At 43.2% G+C, this 25,393-nt stretch overlaps 2 protein-coding genes across 12 annotated transcripts in view; one reads left to right on the forward strand and one right to left on the reverse strand.

Annotated features, from left to right (window-relative positions):
• EEA1 (early endosome antigen 1) overlaps positions 1 to 11,689 on the forward strand; it is a 138,601-nt gene extending 126,912 nt beyond the window's left edge. For 10 of the 11 annotated variants that reach the window (XM_043546168.1, XM_043546158.1, XM_043546164.1 and 7 more), the window contains 3 exons: positions 3,495 to 3,615; positions 3,961 to 4,059; positions 5,861 to 11,689. In XM_043546168.1, the coding sequence (XP_043402103.1) occupies positions 3,495 to 3,615; positions 3,961 to 4,059; positions 5,861 to 5,983 (343 nt within the window). In that variant the 3' untranslated portion in view covers positions 5,984 to 11,689. The remainder of the gene's footprint in view (positions 1 to 3,494; positions 3,616 to 3,960; positions 4,060 to 5,860) is intronic. The other variant, XR_005223296.2, reaches the window with a different exon arrangement.
• Positions 11,690 to 13,645: 1,956 nt separating this feature from the next.
• Positions 13,646 to 25,393, reverse strand: part of PLEKHG7 (pleckstrin homology and RhoGEF domain containing G7) — a 62,619-nt gene continuing 50,871 nt past the window's right edge. The window contains exons 14-15 of the mRNA XM_043546975.1: positions 18,117 to 18,214; positions 13,646 to 13,886 (exon numbers count right to left, since the gene is read on the reverse strand). Coding sequence (XP_043402910.1) covers positions 13,779 to 13,886; positions 18,117 to 18,214 — 206 coding nt within the window. The 3' untranslated portion in view covers positions 13,646 to 13,778. The remainder of the gene's footprint in view (positions 13,887 to 18,116; positions 18,215 to 25,393) is intronic.

Consider the following 25,393-nt stretch of genomic DNA (forward strand, 5'->3'; position numbering starts at 1 on the left):
CACCATCCTGGAAACAGCCTTAGCCTCTCTCCGCTGGTGGTTAGACCCCAGAGCAGTATGCAAAGGAGTCCCATTCCATACTCCTCAACTCTCATTGTCTCTAGTCACAGACACATCATCCCTAGGATGGGGCGCCCATCTCGGGGACTTCCGGATGCAGGGTCTATGGACCACAGCCGAACTCTCTCTACACCTCAATGTACAGGAGCTGATGGTGGTGCGCCTGGCGTGTCAAGTATTCCGGGAGCATCTACATGGCCGTTGCATGGCGGTCCTCACAGACAACACCACGGCCGTGTTCTACATCAACAAGCAAGGGGGATGTCACTCGTCCCACCTTTTTCGGGAAGCCATTCGCCTGTGGGAGTTTTGTATAGCCCACTCCATCCACCTGGTGGCGTCCTTTTTCCCAGGGGTCCAGAACACAGTGGCGGACCACCTCAGCAGGTCCTTCCAGTCCCACGAGTGGTCGATCCGTCCTGATGTCATCCACTCCCTCTTCCTGAGTTGGGGGTTTCCCCAGGTCTACCTGATTGCCTTGCGCAGCAATAGGAAATGCCAGATATTTTGCTTTCTCCAGAGACGCTCCCCGGGTTCTCTCACAGACGCCTTCCTACTCCCGTGGAAGGGCCAGTTGTTTTATGCCTTCCCTCCATTCCTGCTGGTTCACAAAATCCTACTCAAGGTGCGCAGGGACAGAACACATCTGATCCTGTTCGCCCTGGCATGGCCTAGGCAGCACTGGTACATCACGCTATTGGAGATATCGGTAGATGCCCTGATTCCACTCCAGCTTTGGCCGGACCTGATCTCACAAGACCACGTCCGCCTCTGTCACCCCGACCTGCAATCCCTCCACCTCACTGCGTGGACGCTGCATGGCTAACTCACTTGGAGTTTCTCTGCTCCCATTCGGTGCAGGAGGTCCTACTGGTAGCAGGAAGCCCTCCACTCGAGCCACGTACCTGGCCAAATGGAAGCGTTTCTCCTGCTGGTGTGCTCAACGCAGCATGCCCCCCCTGCAAGCATCCGTGCCTCTCATCTTGGACTATCTCCTATCCCTAAAACTGCAAGGTCTGGCAATATCATCTGTTGGAGTGTACCTGGCAGCCATCTCGGCTTTCCACCCAGGAGAAAATGGACGCTCTGTCTTCTCCAACCCTATGGTCGGTAGGTTTTTTAAGGGGCTGGACTGTCTCTCTCCGCAAGTGCGGCAACCGGTCCCCGCATGGGACCTTAACCAGGTCCTCTTCAGACTTACAGGGGCCCCGTTCGAGCCAATGGCCACCTGCTCACTTCTGTACCTCTCTTGGAAGACAGCCCTTCCGCGTGGCTATCACTTCGGCGAGGCGCGTATCCAAGATCAGAGCCCTCACTTCGGAAGCACCGTACACGGTCTTCCATAAGGACAAGGTGCAGCTATGCCCTCACCCGGCTTTCCTTCCCAAGGTGGTATCAACTTTTCACGTCAACCAGGACATTTTCCTCCTGGTCTTCTATCCGAAGCCACATGCTACTTGGCGAGAGCAATGGCTGCACTCTCTTGATGTTTGCAGGGCTCTTGCCTTCTATATTGAGCATACGAAGCCGTTCAGGAAAACGACCCAGCTCTTTGTCACCGTGGCCGACCAGATGAAAGGCCTCCCGGTCTCTTCACAGTGCGTCTCTGCTTGGATCACATCCTGTATCCGTGCTTGCTACAACCTGGCCGGCAACCTGGCCAAGCCCCTCACTGCCCATTTCACAAAGGCTCAAGCCTCGTCGGCAGCTTTCCTGGCGCAAGTTCCAATATAGGAGATCTGTAGAGCAGCCACTTGGTCTTCAGTGCATACTTTTGCCTCTCACTATGCAATAGTCCAGCAATCCAGAGACGATGCAGCATTTGGTTCAGCGGTGCTGCACTCTGCGATATCTCACTCCGACCCCACCGCCTAGGTAAGGCTTGGGAGTCACCTAATTGGAATCAATATGAGCAAGCACTCGAAGAAGAAAAGACGGTTACTCACCTTTGTAACTTTTGTTCTTCGAGATGTGTTGCTCATATCCATTCCAAACCCTCCCTCGATCCCCTCTGTCAGAGTAGCTGGCAAGAAGGAACTGAGGGGGCGCTGGATTGGCTGGGGTATATATCTTGCACCATGAAGGCGCCATGCCAGGGGGCTCCACAGCCGACCAACCGGGTGTTGCTAGGGTGAAAATTCTCCGACGAACTTGCATGCGGCATGCACATCTAATTGGAATGGATATGAGGAACACATCTCGAAGAACAACAGTTACAAAGGTGAGTCTTCTTTGCTCTGTGGGTTACTCCAAATATAGATCTGTTTACCACAAAGTTCAACACCAAATGCTGTTTGTTTTGTCTGAGGGCAGGAGCAGACCCACATTCTCTAACTCAGGGATCGGCAACCTTTGGCATGCGGCCCATCAGGGAAATCTGCTGGCGGGCCGGGACGGTTTGTTTACCTGCAGCGTCCGCAGGTTCGGCCGATCACAGCTCCCACTGGCCATTCCAGGCCAATGGGGCCTGCAGGAAGTGGCGGCCAGCATATCCCTCGGCCTGCGCCGCTTCCTGCATTGGCCTGGAATGGTGAACCGCGGCCAGCGGAAGCTGCGATCAGCCCAACCTGCGGATGCTGCAGGTAAACAAACAGTCCTGGCCTGCCAGCAAATTTCCCTGACGGGCTGCATGCCAAAGGTTGCTGATCCCTGATCTGAAATCCTTATATACTGCTGACTGTCCCAAGAGTGGGAGTGTGCAGAGGACAATCAAAGAAGAAATGAAGGTTAGTTGCCCATAAGCAAGGTTCTTTAAGATGGACTTCATATATTCATACTCCCTGCCCCCCTACCCCTCTCCTGCAAAGTCCTAACTATTCGGGCTCTGCATTAGCAGTGGAAGAAACTGAGCCAGTGACTGCTGCCACGCCCCCCTTTATAGCCCTGCCTTCTGAGGGGAGAACATGGAGGGGATGTGTGAACATTCAGATAGCCACTGCTAGTTGAAGACTGTATTGTTCAAAAGCACCAGTTGGCGTACATCCCGAGAATGTGAATATGTACGGTCCATCTTGAAGAACCTTGGTTACAGGCAAGTAGCCTTCATTTTTTTCTCTCACCTCCTTTCTGTTTGATTTGCTACAAAATGGCCTGCCAGAACTGCTGCTGCTGCTTAATGAGACTGTCTGGTTCTGCACTTGTGCAGAGCAGCATGCTCCAACTGGGGGATGTGCACTCAGTCTTGACCCCCTCTGAAACCTGGGCCCCACTGTGCCTCATTTGGTACTCCCTCTGAGAATGAGGCTCAGATGTGATCTTAGGTTAATTGTTAAAATACTACATCAATTTCCCAGCAAAGAAATACAATGGTTAATTACGGTCATATATTTATTTGTTATGGATACATGGCCAAACCTTTCAGTGGTGACATTTTGCCCAATAGGATAGGAATTGCTTTGTATACGTTTAATTTACTACTGGCTATCCATCTTCAGGTGTATTAAAAGTGAGGGAGAAATTGAAAAGCTTCAAGCCAAACTCCTGGAACTGAAAAAAAAGCTGGACAATACAACTGCAGCGATGCAAGAGCTAGGCCGAGAAAACCAGTCGCTACAGGTATAAATCACATTGTGGTGACTACGCATGTCAATACCAATATGTAGTGATGAAAACTATTTTGACTTGTCACTCCAGACTTGTTAAAATGAGGCCCAGTGCACCTCAGGAGGCAGTTGATATCAATGGGAGCTTTCATGTAAGTTCAGAATTCAGCCCGTAGTTTGGACTTCAGAAAGTTCTTTTTTATTTAAATAACTGTGAGCTTGCATTATAACTGCTGAATCGCCATGGTTAATCCTCAGTGTTTTATCCTGATGCGTACAGCATGGGTGATGTAGTAGAGGACATTAGTAAGAAATGGACTTGCATTTAAAAAAGTCTGTATTTGTTTTATTCATCTAGATTAAACACACACAAGCCCTAAACAGGAAATGGGCAGAAGACAATGAGGTACAGAACTGTATGGCCTGTGGGAAAGGCTTCTCAGTGACCATCAGAAGGGTATGTGTGCCTTTGTGGGGATTCTCTAGAACTTTTTTCTTTCTGAACTGTTTTGGAGTTGAAGCAAAGTTAAAGAGCATCTTTAAAAGGTACTCCTAAACCTCAATACAGCTCAGAAACATAAATGGTTTGTATTGTTTCAGATGTTATAAATAAACTGCTCAAGGCTTTGTGTACACACGGGTGTTTTGTGATGCTTTAACGATATCTGTGTAGAACGAGATATAGTTGAAGTGGTACAACTCCCTTGTGTGGACACAGGTTTTAGCAATATAAAGATACTTACATCAGTATGGCTTATTTCTGTAAATTTAAATTCAGGCCTGATGTAAATGAGTGTAATTCTGTTGAAATCAATAATGATTCTCGCTTACATCAGGCATGACTTTAGTCTTATATTTTGACTTTGAAGTACTTTTTAAGCACTGACTAGATCTAGAAATACAAGAGTCACACACAGCTCTGTCAGTGTAATCCTGTCCTACTTCCCCCTTTGCAGTCCTTTGGTGTTTCCTGAGTCACAGTTCAGGGAAACTGCACCTGTGTTGCTGCTCACTGGTTCAGCAAGGGCATCCACGCTTGGTGTTCAGCTCCCCAGGTGCTGCTTTTCTTGGGTGGAGACAGGAGTCTCTCTCCCTTCTGACCGGGGCATTCTCAGGCTGGACAGTTCCCTGCCTTCACTGTGTCAATCCCAGAACAGATAGATACCCTAGGACACCACACATCTGTCTTTTCAGACACAGAGAACAGTGTAATTGCTACACATATAAGTTGCCACACAGTTCTTTAATCAAATCCACTTTATTCTTAAGGTAAAAACATTACAGAGAAAACATACTAAAAACAATAAAAGAACTTACATGCATGCTAATAAGTTTGCCAGAATTCATGCCAGCTCTCACACGGGCTCTGGCAAGTGCAGTCATTTAATATCCCATTTTAAGGGCATTGGTTACAAGTTCATCAGAGCTTCAGCACAGAACAAGCACATAGTCTTAAGAAGTCTCAGCAGGCAAAGTCTTTCCAAGGTTTGGGGCCCTCTGTGGACCAGGGGTCCTGTCCGTTGGAAGAAGGCCCTGAGCCAGATTAAAACCCAGGCTTTTGTCCAAAAGTATTTTCTGTTGATCCCTGGAGAATCCAGTTTGAACTAGTATACGCATTTCATCTAGAAGGGTGGCTTCAAAGACTGATAATGGAGAAAGTTCATTAACATCCCCCTCTCCCTACTGCAGAAGGTGCATACCATGCCACAACAACAGATACACAATTGTATTTTTAATACAGCGTCCCCACGGGTGTTAAACTAATTCAGTACGGTTTAACTTAAGCTTCACTGAGTTATCTTAATTCTATAAGATTTGTTCAGTATATTACAGGATATAGTCTATCACAACTGCTAATTGTATTGAATTATAGAGTGGTTTCAGCCATTTGAAGGGATTTGATTAAGCCCATGAAACATGCATATCATGGACCTAACAAAGATTGAGCGTAAAACTTTCAAGTAACTCTTAAATCCCATTAAAAGTAATTTAGGAGGCTACGAGTCCTTAAAAGTCAATGAGACTTAGGCTCCTAAGCTACTTAAACACTTCTGAAAATGTTACCCGTATGCTCTTGAGAGATGGAGTTGTATATAAATCCAAAGTGCCACTTAGCCCCCAGTGTTAATAATTTAAATGCACATCTGAAATTAAAAAATGTAATTGATCTGATACTTTATGTAATAATTTCTTTTCATGTACTGTGCCCACTATACAGTATTTGACAATTCAGTATTTGTTGTTTTCATCTTTCACAGCATCACTGTAGACACTGTGGAAATATCTTTTGTGCTGAGTGCTCCGCAAAGAATGCCTTAACTCCTTCTTCTAAGAAGCCTGTCCGTGTCTGTGATACTTGTTTTAACGACTTACAAGGATAACTGATTATCTCAAATGGCACTTAACGTTACGCTAGAATTAGAATTTCTGTTGATGCACTTCCTACAGCACTCAGACTACTATTCAGTTTGAACAATGATTGTAACACTTGCAAAATTTAGTATATTTTAAAATGTTTTATTGATACTAAGTAAAACTATTGTATTTTTTGTGAGACAGGCTCAGATCATCCTCAGCTTATTGCCATTTACCCAGGAAAGAGCTTTTATGTCTAAGTTAGGAACACCCAGTTATTTGTAAATAAAGTTTAAACAGAGAAGTAACAATGTATTTTTTTAATCTTTAATTTTTGTGTTCAAAAGAAACGTGTATGTGATATTGCAGTTTTTGTTTCTTTCAAAACAGTAAGTTGCAAAAATTTGCAAGGATTTTGTGTATCAAATATTGCTGTTTCAGTGGCATAATTACATTTTAATTGTTGCATTTGATTGCATAACTACCATACTTTTAAATCCCCTAGTAATTTCTTTAGGAGTTTTTCTCCTCTTTTGCTCTTGAATTTTTCTCTCTAAGGCTCCAATCCTGCAATAGTGGCAAACACCTGTACCCACATGGAACCCCGCTGACCTGCACGGGGCTCTGTGTGAACACAGCAGTCTGGCCACATAGAGCTTATAGCAATATCAGTGCCTAAATCATTGCCCAACTACAGCATTTGTATATTGGAGTACCTTTACATGTACTGTAAGGTACTAGCATTTGTACAGACAAGCTTGATTTAGTTGGGGATTGGTCCTGCTTTGAGCAAGGGGTTGGACTAGATGACCTCCTGAGGTCCCTTCCAACCCTGATATTCTATGATTCTGTGAAGCTAGAAACGGGACTGCAAGTTTGGCTTCTGTTCTAGGAATGTTGCATAAAGCTCTCCCATATTGATTGATAGATTTGTTGAATAGAATATAACTTTCCAGATTTTCTTATCTGTGGACATATACAAAAAATTATCCTCAGTTCTATTCTTTTTCTTTCCCTACTAACCATAGAAGCCCTTAAAGGTCCTTGGTTGGTCTTTGAGGAACACCCAACTGTCCTATGCTAGGTTTCCTACTAATGACCTATATTCGGAGACTCCAGCATTTTATATGATCTCTTCTTCTTGTCCCCCACATTAACTGGAAGAGGTTGGGATTATTCTATCCCTAACTGACTTGGTCTTTCCACTGCTTCTTCTGAACCTGTGGTGTTTGCATTTTTCTTAATCCTGGGTCTTTCTTGGTACAATAGTTTCATGATTTGGTCTGCTCAGAATGGTGGTTGAAACTGCTGCTGTTTTATATACAAAACAGTCAGACTTAATTAAGAAGTGAGGATACGATTTTAGGCTCCGTTACTGTCATATTTTTTTCTCCCTACTTGTGCTGGAGGAGTTTAAAAGCAATGCATATACGTACCTCTCTTTGTTGTGTAGGCAGAAAAAGTAAAATGTATGTACCTGTAATTTTTCCTTCTCTGAAGTGGGCTCCTGCTGCTCTATGATCCATTGCAACTGGGTTATTCCTCGTCATTTTCCAGACCCATTGCCTCTCTAGCTCCCCTGCTAACTGCCCAAGGGTAAAAAGACTAAAAGTTCTAATGAATAAATATTATGAAAGATTAGCCATCTTCATTCATGCCATCTTATCGAAGACATGAATTAACAACCTCAGAAATGGTAGACAGGTTTCAGAGTGGTAGCCATGTTAGTCTGTATCAGCAAAAAAACCGAGGAGTACTTGTGGCACCTTGGAGACTAACAAATTTATTTGGGCACAAGCTTTCGTGGGCTAAAACCCACTTCATCGGATGCATGCAGTGGAAAATACAGCAGGAAGATATATATATACAATATGGTACTCACGAAGGGAAGTGGAAGGAGAAAAATTTAATTGCACCTCTGCCTGTAGATTCCAGCTGTCATTGGTAAGAAAAACAATTGGCTGGTGTAGTACAAAGGCAGGTGAGGTAAAACCCACTGACCTAAAGGAGGCCAGACAGGAAAGAGAAGGTCTACTGGCACTGGTAAGTTAGCAGAGAGAGGCCATGCTACATAAATCACATGTGAAGGAGCTGAAAGGTGGAACATAGTCAGTGCTCAGAACCCTCAGGCTGCCATGCTCTAGTGGTGACTGGTAATAAGTATGGTGAATCTGAGCCATTGGAGTGGGGATTTTTTTTAACTGTAGTTTTTTAACTGTAGGAGTCAGAACTGCCCTCAGAGAGAGGGGGCTGACAGAACCATTGATGGGGAAGGGCTGCAGGATGCCAAGCACAAGAAGAACTGGCTAAGATCTTTTCTGGAACAACTGGGCCAAAGCAGTCTGAAAGGAGTGAGAGGTCCTGCCCCATGGGATTTTCCTAATCCTCTGACTAACTGGCTGGAGATCCTCCTTGACACCATATTTCAACCCAGTCAGAACAGAAAAATGGCCAAGGACCTCTGACTTGTTGCTCTCAGATACCAGGTCCTGCTGATGAATTTCTGCCCCACATAAATTAAGGCTTGCCTGCCACATTTCTGCCGTTGGAGTCAGCCGTTGCTGCTATGTTTCACCTTGGCCTGGAGTTCTGAGTAGCCTAGGGCCACTGGCTTGGAGATCCTGCTGAGACAGCTTCTGTTGCTGCATTTCTGCACCAAACAGCTAAAGCTGTATGCCACATTTCTGTACAGGTGGAAGGCAATACAGTAGTGTGTAGCTGGTCTGAGCAGGAGCTCCTTTGATCTTAGCTGCTACGTTGCTATGTTTTCTCCTCCAGTGTTGGTTTCCTGCAGACTCCTGTTGTCCAAAGATCCTTCATCTACTAGGGGCACCAAGGAGAAAGAGAAAAATAAAAAAATTATAATGGAAAAAAACTCCAACCTGGAGATAGAAAGACCTGGAGGAAGCACCTGTTAGAGTTAGAGACTCAGTCACTTTTCTGAGAGAGAGATGTGTGGGGTTCTTTTTGTTTTATTTTGTTTTTTAAATACAATCCTCCTGCCCAAATCCAGTTCTTGGAAGATGCGGACTGATCCAGTTGTAATGGATCCTGGAGTACCAGGTGCTCATTAGGGGGAATAATTTTGTCACTCTTTGAATGACTTAGACTATTGAGATCATCTCACTGGAAAATCTTTTCTTAGTGAAGCAGGAAAAGATTTTTGGGGAAAAAAATGTGAAGTAGCTTTTTGCAGATTATTGCCAAAAACAATTGATTGCCATTTGCCAACCTGTTGCTTGACATAAAAGAAGTGACCCCTAAAGTAGAATATTCTCCAGAGCACAGTAGGGGCCCCAAGAAACTCAAGTACTTTCTAGTTTGTTAATGTAACTTAAATGCAATATGGGAATACATGCTTCTTACAACATTTGAAATTTATGACAAATACCTGGAGATAGAAAGGAAAATGCTGGAGCTTAAGACCAGAAGGAAAATAAAAATTGTCTAGAGTGACGAGTGAAAGCTCTGTAATGACACTAGGATTGGAAGAGGGTGAGAACTGATGAATTAATTCATTGCAACCTCCAAAAACCTCTGGAGGAGTAGGAAATAGCATTGTCACTTGCACTATGCACTTTTTTCTTTCTAGCATAACTGAATATAATATACAATAAATGGAATGGCAATTTTGAATGCATACATGTAGTAATCAATCCACAGTGGGAGATATTTTTAGCTGGATTTCTCCTTGAATTATATAACTCCCCTTTGTTGTTAAGGGGAGTTGCACTCATAATTGCTCTGCACCCTAGGGGAGCATAACCCAAGGACACACATAACAAAGGAATGGACATGGTCTTTAAAAAGCACGGCTGTGTTTATAAAGCTGTATCTTAAGATTTAAAATGAGAGATGAATTTTACATATTTAAAAAAAAAATCATGCCAATCAGTTTTCATTTTCCAAGTAGGAACTCTTGTACTCACCTTAGGTTATAGGGTAAGTATGAAACTAACACATACACACAGTTACAGCAGAAGTCACTAAATGGTTTGCTTTTCAGAAATAGTAATAACAGAAAAGTAAAATTCTTGTAGAGAAACGTACCTTTATTTGTCAATTCCCCGCCCTCTGGGGGAGGGCTCTAAATAAAGCAATTTGCATTTTTAGAGAGAGAAAACATAACACACCACTTTACATTAAGATTTTAAGAAAACAAAGAGATTTGCTAGTAGGTAACATTAACCATTTCTACCTTTGTCCACAGCATACCATATAATACTATGCACTCATCATACAGCAGGTTCATGAGTATCTTTTCACTGGATTACATAGAATACATTTGAAGATATTAAATGGGAAAAAACTCTGATGTTAAGCCTCTCAGAAGAGTGTTGTTTTAGAAGCAAAAAATGTAGTGAAGTTTCCTCCCCCCCCAAAAAAAAATTTAAAAATAAAATCCCAGTCTTTTTTAAATGCCTTTTGGGGTGGGGGGTTAGAGGGGTGAAGAGAGTGGCTTGTGGAGAGTATGTTCATTGTTTATCTGTCAACAGGCCAGTGCTGGCCGGTCCAGAGCTCCTGCTGTTGGCTCTATTGCAAAGTACTTTGTTGTATCACCTTGTTAAATCCCAACTCCTGGCACCAAAGGGATATTACAAGACTGTCTCACTGGGTTAGTGAATACCGGAACTTTTTATAGAAATGTGTCCAAAATGCTGCTTGTATAGGATTTGTCACTTTTGTAAGAAAATAAAATAAAATAAAAAAAAAATCCAGCCCACCACTCGATGCCATATATGATTTTATTTAAACTACCTCTCAGTGTGTAATTCAACCAAGTAGTCCAGTTTAATAGGGGTTCCTCACTGTAGTGTTATGTAACAGTTATAGAGACTGCCAAATTTGCAAGTTGTCTGTCACCAAAAAAAAATTTAGTCTTTTAGTCTTTTTGCGTATGCTTAAACAGTATCCACTAATTTCTAATTATTGTAGACTCGGTCGTTCTTTTTTACCTTTGTAGTTTTAATCCTACAACTCTAGCTGTTGGAGGGGAAATAAATCACTACCACAAACTTTCATAGTTATGGTCTGTTGGGTTACAACAGTGGTATAGGGAGCTTTGTCATAGCATCATCCACTAATTAATCCACTCTTAATTTAGCCTTTTTTTTCACCATACTCTAGATATGAACTTCATGAATGGATTTCTTTAATGGACGCGTGCTACAAATTATATTGCCTTGTTTGTCTCTTTTCTGAATTTTAATGATCAGTTTATTATCATTGCAGATGTGAATATTGGGCATAAAATTGACTAATTTTCTGTGTAATTGTATAAAATAGAATTGAAAAAAAGCTTTATGTTTTTAACCCACTATTTAGAGATAATGTGTTACGTTTGCCTTATGATGCAGTTTTACCTACGGAACACTGCACTTCTTTTAAACTGGATCATACACTCATAATGGGCATACTACAAAACTTATGTATGTGTAGATAGACTCTGCATGAACATTTTTTCATCAATTTGATTTTTAAGTCTTACTTTCAGTGTTGTGTTTACTAATAGTGATCATGTAGTTGTGCCTTACGTTGTGAAAGAGTTTAGTCCAGTATGCACTGCAATTCCTAAACTCTGCAACTGGGTGGTGACTAAAGTTGTGGACAAGAAAATGATACCATGCATCAACTAATTCTGTGTAAAGTATGATGGACAGATGCTTGTTGAAATGTTACTTTTGTTTTCTAATCTGTTAAAGGAATGATAATAAAATTAGATCTTTCTAATAGACCAGTTTTGTAATTTTCACACTTATCTTGTCCCATCTTAAACAACATTATTTTGAACTGTGGGTTGTATTAGTTTAGAAACTGATTGTCAGGAAGCAAAAAACTAGAGAGCACACTTGGCTTTCCAGCTTCTTGCTCCTGGAGGAATTGCCAAGAAACTTTTCACTATTGCAAGGAGGTGATAAGGGCCATTATTTACTCAATTTCAGCATTCACCAATTTCATTCAGAGTGATTTGCTTTTCCCCTCTATCTCAAAATCTGTCTCCACACTCAGTTACTTGAGGTGGCTGTTGTGTTATTTTGGACATTGGCCGAGTAGTGTGTAGCAGTCAGTCCCTTCTGTCATTGACAGTGTTACCTTTATATTATGTCCAGTGTAGTCTGTATTGCTCTGGCATGAGTGAGGGAGGCTCAAAGTCTGCTTCCTAGTCTAACAAGCATCTTTTACTTTGCACCTGAACACCCTTTTGTAGGTCTGTCTTCACTGCAGTGTTATCCTGAATGATTGGCACTCAAGTCTAAGCACCAAGGTTATCCCAGTTTGGGTGTAAGCAGCCACATTGCAAAGCCATACCTAAATTATTGTCTCCTCACTGGTGCTGCACAAACCCATGTGAGGTGCTAGGACTTCTGGGATCATATCCCATGGTTCTTAGTGCTGCATTAAGCTGAGCAGCTCTGATTGTTTCCTAGTGAATTGTGGGAGAACTTTTGTCCTTCTGGGCACGGGGTTGGGGAGGGGAGAGACACTGGAGGACTATCAGCATTCAAGTGATGGAGTCTGAGTCCTCATTGGAAAGCGGGTGAGTTACCAGCACAGGTGTAAGCAGCACTTGGACTTCAGCATGTAACTCAGGACAGGCCTGCTAGCCCGGGTGTAGAGCCAGCACCACACCGTGTAAGAGGGTTTTGTGTGTGGACAGCAGCTAGGGTAGGGGTAATACCCCACTAAGAGTCTGAGTTAACACTGTAGTGAAGACAGCACTAAAAACTGATGGTTTCTACTGAAAATTTTATATCCTGGGGTTGAATATTCAAATTCTTCTACACACTCATAACCAGCATTGTATACATAGTCTACATAGTCATCAGTAGAGCCCCGTGAATTTCTTCTTATGTGATATATAATTTTTCATTTTATTTTATTTTTTAGAAACTTCTTGTTTTGTTTTATCCATTCTCCCCCACATGGCCCTGGGGGCAGGGTTTGCAGATCAAGGCCACCCTGCCCTCACCCCACAGTGGTGTCTCCTGTCCTGTGAGGCTGGGCCTAGATTCCTGCTCCAGGTGTTGCAGTCGGGTGTTTGTGGTTGCAGTGCCACTCACATTTGGCCCAGCTGCCTCTCCATCATTATGTCAGAAGGGTGATAGGGCCAAATTTGAGTGAGTGGCATTTTATTTCGTTTTATTTGGTATTATTTCATATTTGTGAAAAAGAAAATAACATGGGGCTCTAATTTTCAGTATGATCCTGTAATCCTTCCTCATGCTTACACTGAGTCCCGTAATCTGGTGCTGAGTAAATCTCAAATATACTTTTACATTCTGCAGCTGTTTGAATGTAAACCCTGTAGGTGCTTTGCCTCCTTATAATTTATCTTAAGAAACTGATCCTGTGTAGCATGTAGATATGTTGGTTATATCCTGAATGCTTGGTTTGACCACTGAAATATTAAGTCACACTGAACTATCTTAATCCAAAGTGAAATCTGAAGTGAAATTGAGCTGTCTAAGAAAGGTAAGAAGTAGCCATCCAAATACCAAAGTCTAATCACTGATTGAAGTACAATATTGAAGACAGAGAGCTCTGACAACTCTAGAACAATACATTATCTTTGGGAAAACCACCCATGTGAGGTCTGTTGACCAGTTTAGCCAAAGTGAGACGCCTTGACATTTATTCCTTCTTTTGGTAAAAGACCTTTTGTGCTCCACTTTGGATAAGATGCACCATGTCCAGCCTCCAACCAGTCAGGTCATAGGGCCATTGTTATCAGAAACTAACAAGGATTGTTAAAATAAATAATTTTGTTATCACCATGTAGACTGGCTTCAACCTGGATCTGTCAATTTTGTATATACGCAATTAAATTTCAGAGGATTCAGCTGGCAAACAGAAAAAGGAACTTTTCTGAGTTTCATGTCTGTTGGCATAATTGGAGACCGCAGTTTCTATCTCTGACATCCATGTTTTCTGTAAGAGGAAAAATAATGCTTGATAAACCCTGAGGTCCTAAAAAAAGTTTTAATAACTAAGATACCTGAACTTTTAGAGTCTTGAATCTATAAAAATACATTGTACAGTGTTTGATGGGGCACCTTCTCATAGCTTACCTCTAGAAGAGAAGGTTGATTTATGTCCATAAATTGTTCCATAAACCTGGGATCCAGATTCTCCAGTCTGGCTCAGGGCATATTACGCTGCATAAGTGGTGCAAAGTGGCCTTAAAACAACCAAAATCTCTGTGGATAGGGAAACTCTCTGCCGCCTCCTGCACCACCCATCTCCTCACCCCCATCATTGGAGGAGGAACTCATGATCCTTCAAAACTCATGATCCTTCATTGGACTGAGGTCTGGTACAGACCTTATGCCAGAGTAGACCCCCTGCTATCCTCATTTATTCCAAGGCCATTCACTCAAGTAGTCACACAGTGGAGAATCAGGACCAGAATTTTGTTTAGTAACACAAATAACTTTTCTATGATCCAAAAATAGGTACTTTCCACTGTTGATTAGCCTATATGTGCAAAGAGTGGAGCATAGGTAACAATATCAAGCAGATAAAGGGCAGAACAAAATTGAAGCACAATCCAAGTTCAGTTCAATTACCATGCAGTCTCTAGCTTTCCCATAGAAAACATGATTGAGAAGCCAGAGTGTAATATTCCCAGCTGGGCTTCTAACTGCACTGTAGTGCAGAGATGACCCTGGTCATATTTGTAGATGGTGTCTTCTTACCCATGAGCAACAGACAGTCTTCCTTGTTAATACTGTTACTCTATGACTATCCTAGCACTTGTGTTGGTAAAACTTATGTCACTCAGGGGTGTGAAAAAACACCCTGGACTGACCTAAGTTACACTGACTAAAGTGTTGGTGTGGACAACGCTATGTCGATGGGAGAGCAGTGCTCTGAAGATCCATAACGGAGAGCATCTGTCCCTGCTGGTGCAGATGGTGAGAGTCTCAGGGACCTAATGGACTCCTCACTGCTCCAGGACACCAAATGAAAAGTAATACTCAGAAATGTCTCTTCCCACCTGGATGGCCAGGAGGTTAAAAGCTGAGCTCCTGTGTCCTATTGGCTACAGATCTAGCCATGACTGTCTCCATTCATCATCTCCAGAGTCAGACAGAGTAGCACCGTATTCAGGGAAGACAACGGGCAAAAAAAACAAAACAAAAACAACCCAGCCATACCTCTCAATCTTCAATCCAATCAGTGTTTGACATAAGCCATCAAAATGTGTGGCAAGAAGCCAAACTGTGTTTTATTGCATACTACACCATGATTGATAGGTTCTATAGTTAAAAGCATTTTAATCTGTTTTTAAGGAGGTTTTCTCACTGGATGAATTAAATAAACCTATTTTAAAAATAGAAAAACAACTGCAGTCATGTGCAACTCTAAGGAACCCGCATATAAGTCATGAACAATGTTTGAATACTGGATCTTTTCTATTTCTAGCACAGACCTCTAACTTTTGATCTAAGGGAGTAATGGTTATCTTGTCTGTGGAGCAGCCAGAAAGGGGAGGAGGAGGGTGAGAGACGCACTTTGAATTGGGTGATTGTGACAGGGGACACTCACCTCTCATGAGCACCTCCTGTCAGGTGCGTACCTGCACACTCACTCTCTGCTCCCAGCGCCCCCTGACAGCTGTTAACCTTATCAGGTGGATCTTCAGTGGCCCAGCCCTCTGGTCAGGTCACACACAATCAAATGAACAAATAAACCCTTTCCAAGGTAAAAAAAAAAAAAAAAAGAAAGAAAAAGTCCAACAGGGCCTATCCCTGTGCCCTGGTTGGTATTTGCAGCCCTGTCTCTAGGCTCAGTTCTCAGCCCTTCTGAGCTAGCTTTAGGCCCCTCTCTGCCCTGGTATGGAACAGTGCCCATAGGGCTGTCTCCCTGGAGACATCAATTCTTCTCAACCCAGCTCTCCAGCCAGGTTACTCCTTCAAGGTCAATCCCCTTCCTGGGGTAACAGAGTTCAACAAAGGGTTAGTACTCTACAGGGTCATCAGCCATGTCCTAAAGCCCTTTAAATTCCAGCTTTGTGCTTGGGCTTCTACATGAAACTTGTCTCCTTCTCGGGGCTTTGGCCACTCCACCAATAGGGGGGACCCTGGCCCACCCACTACTCCAGGTCCCAACCCAGGGACCCAACAAATAGCAATCATATGTTGCTTCCTTTAACTCCATTGTTGCTGCTGTTCCTTGAGCCATTTCCCACGTAACCCCTTCCTCTTCACCCTTACCTCAGGCCTGAAGTGCTCAACTCCCTTCCTTCCTCACGGAATGCCAGTGTCACCAGAACCTGTCTTCTGGTTCTCACTAGAGCACTAACAAGGGGGCACCTTCCTTACTCCTCTGGTCCTGCCAGAAATTGACCTGCTCAGCCCTGCAGCTCTTTTTAACTGTGCCTGCTTCAGTCTGAGTGGCCGCTTCCCTGCAGTCTCTCTAGGCAGACCTGGAGGACCCACCTTCACTGCTTCTTTTCCTCAGGCAGGGTGTGGCAGGATCGCAAAGTCTCCAGCAGAGGGCCTGGTACACCCTGTCACAGTGATACAGCTGTGTGTTACGCAATAGTGAAATGTTGGGTTCAGGATTCTTGGGCTTAATTCCTGGCTCTAGGAGGAAGGGTGTGATCTTGTGGTATGGGTCAGAAAAGCCAACCAAATAGACTGGGCAGAGCCTTTCTGATGGGCAGAACAGCTGTGCGAATGAGACTTAGTCTGCCATATGAGAGACTTGGATTCTACTCCTAGCTCTGCCAAAGTTACTTTGTGCAACTTTTCCATGAACTTATCTCTTGCATTCTCATATGTCTGCTGAATGTCGTCTGACTGCGCTGTGCAGCAGCACAGGGAGCCTGATTTAGCTGTAACGTGGAACATCCCACAAAATCCAGTAAATCTAAGAGCTGTCCTCAGCTGCTTCAGGATGCAGTAGCCTTTTCTGAATAGGACAGGTCAATGAGAACATATCACTCTGGTGCTCCATGCAGTGTACTGGCTCTCTTTGAAGTGCCCCAGATACTTCAAGATCCTGATCTACAAAGTTGTCAGAGGGTCGCAGACAGTGTTTTTATTCTGAGACCCACAATACCAGCTGTAAACATCAGGGCCCCTTGGCTGAGCTAGTTGAAAATTGTGCTGATCGTGAAGTGCATAAATGGGTCCAGCTCATTTCACGGAGGCCCCCAAAATACTCTCCAATGCGATCTACCTTTTAAAAAGAATGTGGAACTGAAAGACAATGTGTTGTTGCATTATTATTAACCTATAATGAAGATGCTGTTTAATATCAGGATTTTAGTGCTCAAACATATGTTGCAGGACTCGGAGAAGATGGAACTAAACTGGAACACTGCCAATGTTGGAAGGCTAAGTATTGTAGCAAGACTGTAACTACTTTCAGAACCTGTTTCAGATGTGAGCCAGTGACTTAGAAGTAGAAAGGGTGTATTTATTGCCTTGCCCTGGGGCACTCTGTCTACCATGTTCTGTATTTTTAAGCATTAGTGTTATTTGAAAGTCTCATTTTATTCTTCCAGGTGCTAATGAATGAAATACAACATATAGAGCCAATCTGTTATGTTCCATGAAGCGCCTAGCCCACATTTAGATGCTGCAAATAAATAATAAAATGTAATGGTCTATTACTCAGAATGCAGGCTGGTGTGCAGATGAAGGGTAACTTACATACTCTTGGAATCAAACTCACTTTCTTGGAGACAGATCAGTTTTCATACCATACCCACTGGTATGTAATTGCAATCGTTTTATAAATGTATATAATAATATATATGCAAAAATGATAATATACATTTTCAGACTGTGGTGTGGGGCAATTAGATGGACAAATGTCAGTTTTATGGTCTTAACATTATTACATAAAAATTGTTTTAATTTTTGGGAATGGCTCCGTTTCTTGATTCCTGTTATGCAAGAATTGAACTTTAAAAAGTCAGAATTTGAAAAGCTAGTATGTGACCTGCTGGAGGTCCTCACTTAAAATCAGTACATGGGTACTGTAATTACAAACTCTATAACATGTGCAATGATTTGTTTTAGGGAAGAGAGTAAATCAGGTCATATTTCTGTCAGATATAGTTGCTTAAAGTAAAATTCTCTTTAGAAGAGATCTTTCCCTTGATAAATGTAATTTTAAAAAGGTCTCATAAAATACAGGACTTACTTTGACAGTCTCTGTTTGTGCTTGTAGAAGGAAGACTCCGATGCACTGTTGATATCTATTTTCATGTTGTATTACAAAAGCATTTCGCAGCCCAAGGACTATAAAACAAAACAAAACAAATGAAAGAACACACACAAAGTAAGCCATCTTATCAGAATCCCATCAGATTGATTCATTATATATCAATCATATCTTTGTTTCTCCTTGGAAAATCAGCTTTTCTGATTGCGTATTAGAGAAACACATGCTGGCAGTTTGAATTTTATGTTATGAAAAAAATAGCCTCAAATAATTTCAAAAAGTTAGTTCTGCAATTAGCTGATTTTGAGTCTTGTTCAGGGGGAAAATGGTCTACGAGACGTGCTATGTGTTGTATTGAAAATACTGGGGGAGATTCTTTGCTGTGCCAAGAGACAAAGCAAAGAACTTCCAGCCCAGGGGAAAGGGGAGGGGTCTATGGTGGCTTTAAACCACCTGTGCACCATCCTGATACTGGCTGGAGAGGTTCCAGGTGGCTGGAGAGGTTCCAGGTGTAACTTAGACAGCCTGTGTGAGTTATGGCTGTGAGAGTTATGGCTGCCCTATAGACTCCTTACTTAGAGTCTCCTGTGCCTGGTGGCACATAAGGCAACCCATTTTCCCCACTGCTGTCTGTCCAGAGCAAGATGTTTGACTCCATCAGATGTTGCCATAATGGAGACAACTTCCTTTTTGATCATCCTGTGATAGGTCATTCTTTGTCCTGCCTGGCTTCTCTTCCCTCCAGGTGGAAGCCAACCTAAGATGCATCTTGTCCTTCTGCCATGGGGTAGCCTGATGACCTTGCTGAACCACTGTAACCATCTCTGTCTGATTATTCAGTCCCCAGTGTGCTGACAAAGTTTCTTCTTAAAAAGCACTGCTGAAATTCATTCAGCTTCCTCTCGTACACTTCCACCATCTGCCACGTTTCCAAGCTGTAAAATTTTATTGGAGGATAATAGCATTGTACAATCTCATTTTAAGTGTGTAGATGTATCTTCTTACTCTTCCAGATATTTGACAAATGGGAAAATAATCCACTGGCTTTGCTGATTCTTCCTTCACTTCTTTAGCAAGCTGACCATTAGTAGATATTGTACTTCCAAGAAGGCTGAAGTAATTAATTCTTTCTTACTCTTTTCCATCAATCACATATCAACCAGTGTTGACAGCATTCTCTCCTATCTCCATGATCTTGATCTTCTGTGTACGGATAAGTCCCATTTTGGCAGCTTCTGGTTTTTTGCTCATAAAGAGTCTTTTCATTCCAACCAAGTTGGTATCCAACACGACTGTATCATCTGCAAAATCTAGGTCTTATCTCTTACCCAAATAACACCAGTGATCTGGGCAGTAGCCATTGCTCTTCTCATCACAAAGTCTGTGACAATGCAGAGGAGAAGTAGGGAGAGTATGCAACCTTGCCTTGCACCACCAGTAACAATCTGTGACTCCATTCTCTGTCCTGACACAGCAGGCACACTCATCATGTACAGCTTTTATCCAGTTAAACATGTGAAAGCAGGGTCTGAATGAATGCCTCCCTGACAGCTAGCTGGGAGGGGAAGAGACTATAGCTGTGTTTATGTAAATACGGTTTGCTCCTGCTCTGTTTACATATTCATCGTTTACAGCTGTCAAAGGATCAACTTTGGCTGGTGTTGGGTACAAATGGCCTTAGTACTGCATGCAGGGGTAGTGAAATATGATTACCAATGTTGTAATTATTGTAGGACTACAGGAAAGCAGGACTGTGTTTAACCTGTCCCAAATGAGGGGGAGGGGGCCTCCTCAGTTGGAAGAACCACATTAAGCAGGGGCTCGAATGTCAGAGCCTTGTGAAAGTAAGAGGGGTGGGGATAGGGGTCCCGGTGTCAGGGTCAGGAGGTTGCATAACCCCACCTACCCCCTTCCCCCGGTCCTCTCTAGACTGGCATAACCTGTTCTTCCCCACTGTTCAAAGAATAGAGCTAAACAAGCTTCATTAGGAGCCTCTCTTGTTATTTTAATTGCTCCATCAGAGCTGAAACCAATTGTGGTGGAACTGTGTTTCTGCCCTGCCTGCTGAGAGCTAAAATCACGAAGAGCTGAAATCACTTGAGATGGGGCAGTGTTTCTGCCCAGCCTGCAAAAGAGCTGAAAATCACTGAGAGACTGATGTGCAGAGGTCACAGCAGAGAGGCAGAAGGTGACTGACAGTCAGCTGGTGAATGAGTGACCAGCATGGTGGTGGCGAAGAGGTGTGATGAGCAGCCAGCAGGGCAGTGGTGGTGGAGAGGCGTGATGAACGGCCAGCAGGGTGGTGGTGGAGAGGTGTGACGAGTGGCCAGCAGGGCGGCGGCAGAAGAGAGGCACAATGAGCAGCCAGCTGGGTGGCTGGTGGAGGGGCATGGTGAGCAGGTGGCCGGTGAGCGGCCAACAGAGCGAGTAGGATGCCTCTTTACCCGCCACCCATGGTGGGAGGTGAACTCTGCAGATGCACCTCTGAACTCTGGGTCTGCACTGTGAATGGGGTGTAGAGAAAGGGTGCATGTGAAAGGGACTTTTGGGTTGATAGACTTCAGAACCTGAGGGGAAAAGGGCACTGCCCAACCTACTTTGGGGTGGGTCTTTTGCTCATGGTTTAAGTTTATGAACCCTGTTTGTGGTGTTTTCCCAAATTAACTCCAACTTAATTCCCTCCTCTTATTAAAAGTTTATTTTCTACACTCGGACTTTGTGCTTGCGAGTGGGGAAGTATTGCCTCTCAGAGGCACCCAGCGGTGGTGTGTAATTTCCCCAGGTTACTGGGTGGGGGCTCGAGCCGGTTCCTTGTTGTATCAATGGAACAGAACCCCTAGATATTGAACCTGGCCCTGGTAGCTGCTGGCTCCACCTGGTAGAAGGGTTACACATGTTTGTTGGAATTCCACAGAGTCTCAGGATCTTCTAGAGAGCTTCTTTATTAAACACTTGTATAAATTCAATTAAATTGAAAACCATCTTCTGCTGGTATTGTAAGCCTTTCTCAATAAGTTTTGGGAAGGTGGAAACCTGGTCTGAACACCACCCCGTGGGTTGAAATCCGCGATGTTCTTCCTGAGTACTTTGGCAATGGCAGTTTTCCTTCTATTCAAACTGATAATGCCAAATGCTTTTCCAGGTATAGATAGGAGTGTCACCCCTCTCTAATGAACACAAATAAGTTGGTGCCCCTCTTTAGGGATCATGCAGATAACACCTCTTCTCCAATCTTAGGCTGCAGCACTGCCTGGAGTCTCCACAGCACTGCATGTTGTGACCTGGCCCCCAACACGCTCCTGACTTTAGGGCTTACGATAGAGTCCTTTGAAAGGTAGTCTTGTGGTTGTCTTCTGCAGTGCCTGCTCTGGGCAAATCTTCCTCTAACAAGTTAATGGGGCTTTGAGAGATCCTTTATGCTACCCTGGCCCTTTGACCTGACATAAAGGGGCCAAAGAGGGGTGAAGAGCTCACCCATAGTCTTAACAGTATGCTTTCACACATTTCCTTAAGATTTTCCATCAAAACAGAGTGGAATCAATTATAATTGAAGTAAGAAAGTAACTAGACCTTTTAAAAAGGAAAAGCAAAATGGAATGGTTTTAATGTTTTTGGTGTTCCCAGGCAGTGTCGCTATGCGGTAACTAAGGGTTTGTCTACACAGCATTTTGAAGTGAGCCTCCTAGCCCGAGTCAGCAGACTTGGATTAGCAGGACTCACTCTAAAACTAGCTATGTAGATGGTGTTTGGAAGTTGCAGCTTGGGCTGGAGCTCAGGCTCTGAAGCCCACCCCTCCCAAAGGTTCAGAGCCCGAGCTTCCACTTCAAAGTGCTGACTACACAGCTATTTTTAGCATACTCATGTTAGTCTATCAACCGGCCTAGGAGGCTTTCTCCAAACTGCGGTGTAGACATATCCTTAAGTGCTCTCAGGTGCCATAACTCTTTGTCAGATGCTGTATTCTTTTTCACACTTGAAATTCACAGGGGTGTTGAGATCATAGAGATCATTGAAATGTAGGATTGGCTGGGACCTTGGTAGGTCATCTAGTCCAGTCCCCTGTACTGAGGCAGGACTAAGTATCATCTAGACCATCCTCAACAGCTGTTTGTCTAACTTGTTCTTAAAAACGTCCAATGACAGAGATTCCACAACCTCCCAAGGTAATTTGTTCCAGTGCTTAACTACCTTTAGAGCTAGGAAGTTTTTCCTAATGTCAAATCTAAATCTCCCTGACTTCAATTTAAGACCTGTTCTGTCCTCCCTGGTTAAGGAGAACAATTTATCACCCTGCTCTTTACAACAACCTTTTATGTACTTGAAGACTGCTATCATGTCCCCTCTAAGTTTTCTTTTATCCAGACTAAACAAACCCAATTTTTTTCAATCTTCCTTCATAGGTCATGTTTTCTAGACCTTTAATCATTTTTGTTGCTCTTTGTACTTTCTCCAATTTGTCCACATCTTTCCTGAAATGTGGCGCCCAGAAAGGGACACAATACTCCAGTTGAGGCCTAATCAGCTTGGAGTAGAGTGTCTTGCTTACAACATTTCTGCAAATACATTCCAGAATGGTGTTCACTTTTTTTTTTTTTGCAACAGTATTACATTGTTGACTCTTATTTTATGTGTGATCCCCTATAATCCCCAGATCCTTTTCTGCAGTACCTCTTCCTAGGCAGTCATTTCACATTTTGTATGTGTGCAACTGATTATTCCTTCCTAAGTGGTGTTCTTTCCATTTGTCCTTATTGAATTTCATTCTATTTAATTCAGACCATTCCTCCACTTTGTCAAGACCATTTTGAATTCTAATCCAGTCCTCCAAATTGCTTGCAACACCTCCAAACTCGGTATCATCTTCAAACTTTATAAGTATATTCTCTATGCCATTATCTAAATAATTTATGAAGATATTGAAGGGAACTGGGCCCAGGACAGATCCCCGTGGGATCCCACTGAATATATCCTTCCAGCTTAACTGTGAACCACTGATAACTATTCTCTGAGTATGGTTCTCCAACCAGTTGTTGGAAAGTTTACTTGTTAAATTATTGCTATGAAATAATGTTGCTGTAGCATGTCCATCCCCTGTAAAGTCAATTTATTTTTAGAACAAGATCTCCTGAGGGGACAACACAAGGCAAGAGTATTTTGAGAAAGAGAGAGCGTGCATCGCTTTTCCTAGCTGCTCCTTCAGATGGTGCCTATTGTTCATGGTCATTGATCTATTGCTGTTATGTAGTAAATTCCCTGCAGACATTACTTCAGACAGATGCAGCACTGCCTCTAACTCTGATGGTTGATTTCAATTCCAAGATGGGACTGCAAGTAGCCCTAATTCAACAGAACTCTTGGGCATGGGTTTATCTTTAAGAGTGTGTCTAATCCCATCTCTGTTCAGCAAAGCATGTGCTGAATCATCGTGGATTTCAATGCAGAGCACAGCTGTGCTTGGTTTTGTTCCTGTTTTCAGTGGTGTGTACACCAGACATTTCTCTACCCAAATGGCCCACACTGCACAATTCCCTCTGACTTCAATGGAGCCAGGATTTCATCCCAGGTATTTAGGTCTGAGAAGTTGTTATGGGGACTTTCCCTCATGCCTTGCATTTTGGGCTGCAGTTTCCCTATTACACCCTCTCTCCCTCCTGGGATATGTGCTGGGGTAGCATTGCAACACTGAGCCTTGGAGTGGGCCCAATTATGATTTCATTAATTTTTTTTATTCCCTGCTTCCATTAATGCAAGTGAGATCAGAACCTGGCCCATTTATTTTATATTTAGTACTGCTGGGAGGACAGATCAAAATTCAATTCTGAGAATGCGGGATGGGATCTCCTCCCTGCAAATGATGCCCCTGGCCTGAGGTTAGCTTTTAAAAGCTGTCATAAATATAAAGGGAAGGGTAACTGTTAGGATATAGATATTCAGGCCTGTCTGTAAAGGCCTGTACTTTAAGAATTTAGGGGTATTCTTATTACTTGGCTAGTTCTAGAGGTATAAAAGAAAGAATCAAAATCACTGTCTGCTGGTGTAAGGGCCTTCTCTTACTGTGACAGTTTGAGGCCCTGTTCTTAGGCTAAGGCCTTTGGCTAAGCAGCAGAGGCAGCCATAAGCCAGGAAGCGAACAGTCACATCCTCACATTCCAAACTAGCCACATTGAAAGAAGGTGCTATTGGGCTGTTAGGAATACAATCCTGTCCTGAATACAATCCTGTCCTGATAATTCCTATCACCTCCAAAGAAAGGGAAGTGCCTAGAAAATGTAAAAGGAAACTTAGTTTGATAGCATCCTGTCTGGCAAGAACTCACTTATCAATAGCTGGGATGTGAAATCCTCACTTCTGTATTGTTTTCCCACTTTGCTATTGTTTGTCTGTATAATCTCTGTCTGGTCCTGTGATTGTTTCTGTCTGCTGTATAATTAATTTTGCTGGGTGTAATCTAATTAAGGTGGTGGGATATAATTGGTTAGCTAATCATGTTACAATATGTTAGGATTGGTTAGTTAAATTTCAGTAGAATGATTGGTTAAGGTATAGCTAAGAATATTACTATATAAATTAGGGGCAAACAGGAAGTAAGTTGGGATTCGAAAATAGGGAAAAAGGAACTTGTATTTAAGCTTGCTGGAAGTTCACCCCAATAAACATCGAATTGTTTGCACCTTCGGACTTCGGGTATTGTTGCTCTCTGTTCATGCGAGAAGGACCAGGGAAGTGGGAGAGTGAAGGAATAAGCTCTCTAACATCTTGGTGCCGGGACTTGGATACATCGCATTGGATAGGTGAGTGGCAGCCTGTAAGTCCCCCTCCCCAACAGTCCGCGCAGCTGCTTGGAGGGGGTATGGCGAACTCTCGTGATGGTAATTGCGGGTTCTGGCAAGCTGGGGTAACGGATTTTTTGAACAAATGGATAAGGAAGAATCAGGGCCCATACCAGGTGCAGGGGTTCACCTGGGATGAGATTGAGAAGGAGATGGGAGAGGTTTTGGGAGACCCCAAGGGAAAGGAGTGTAGGAAAAAGGGAATGGTATTACAAGGTTTGTGTGCTGGGATGGCATACTGGGTAAAAAGGGAAGCTGATCTCCTCCAACACATTAAGGATTTGGAGGGGATTGTGGATCAGCAACGGATTTTAACAGAAAAATCTGTGTTAGCAGTAGAGGTAGCAGATTTGAAGGCACGGGATGCTGCACGGACAGAGGAGTCTTGTGAGGCAATCCGGAGAGAGAGGGACGAACTGCTGGGGA

Source organism: Chelonia mydas, chromosome 1 (genome assembly GCF_015237465.2).
Source record: "Chelonia mydas isolate rCheMyd1 chromosome 1, rCheMyd1.pri.v2, whole genome shotgun sequence".
NCBI classification, from domain to species: domain Eukaryota; kingdom Metazoa; phylum Chordata; order Testudines; family Cheloniidae; genus Chelonia; species Chelonia mydas.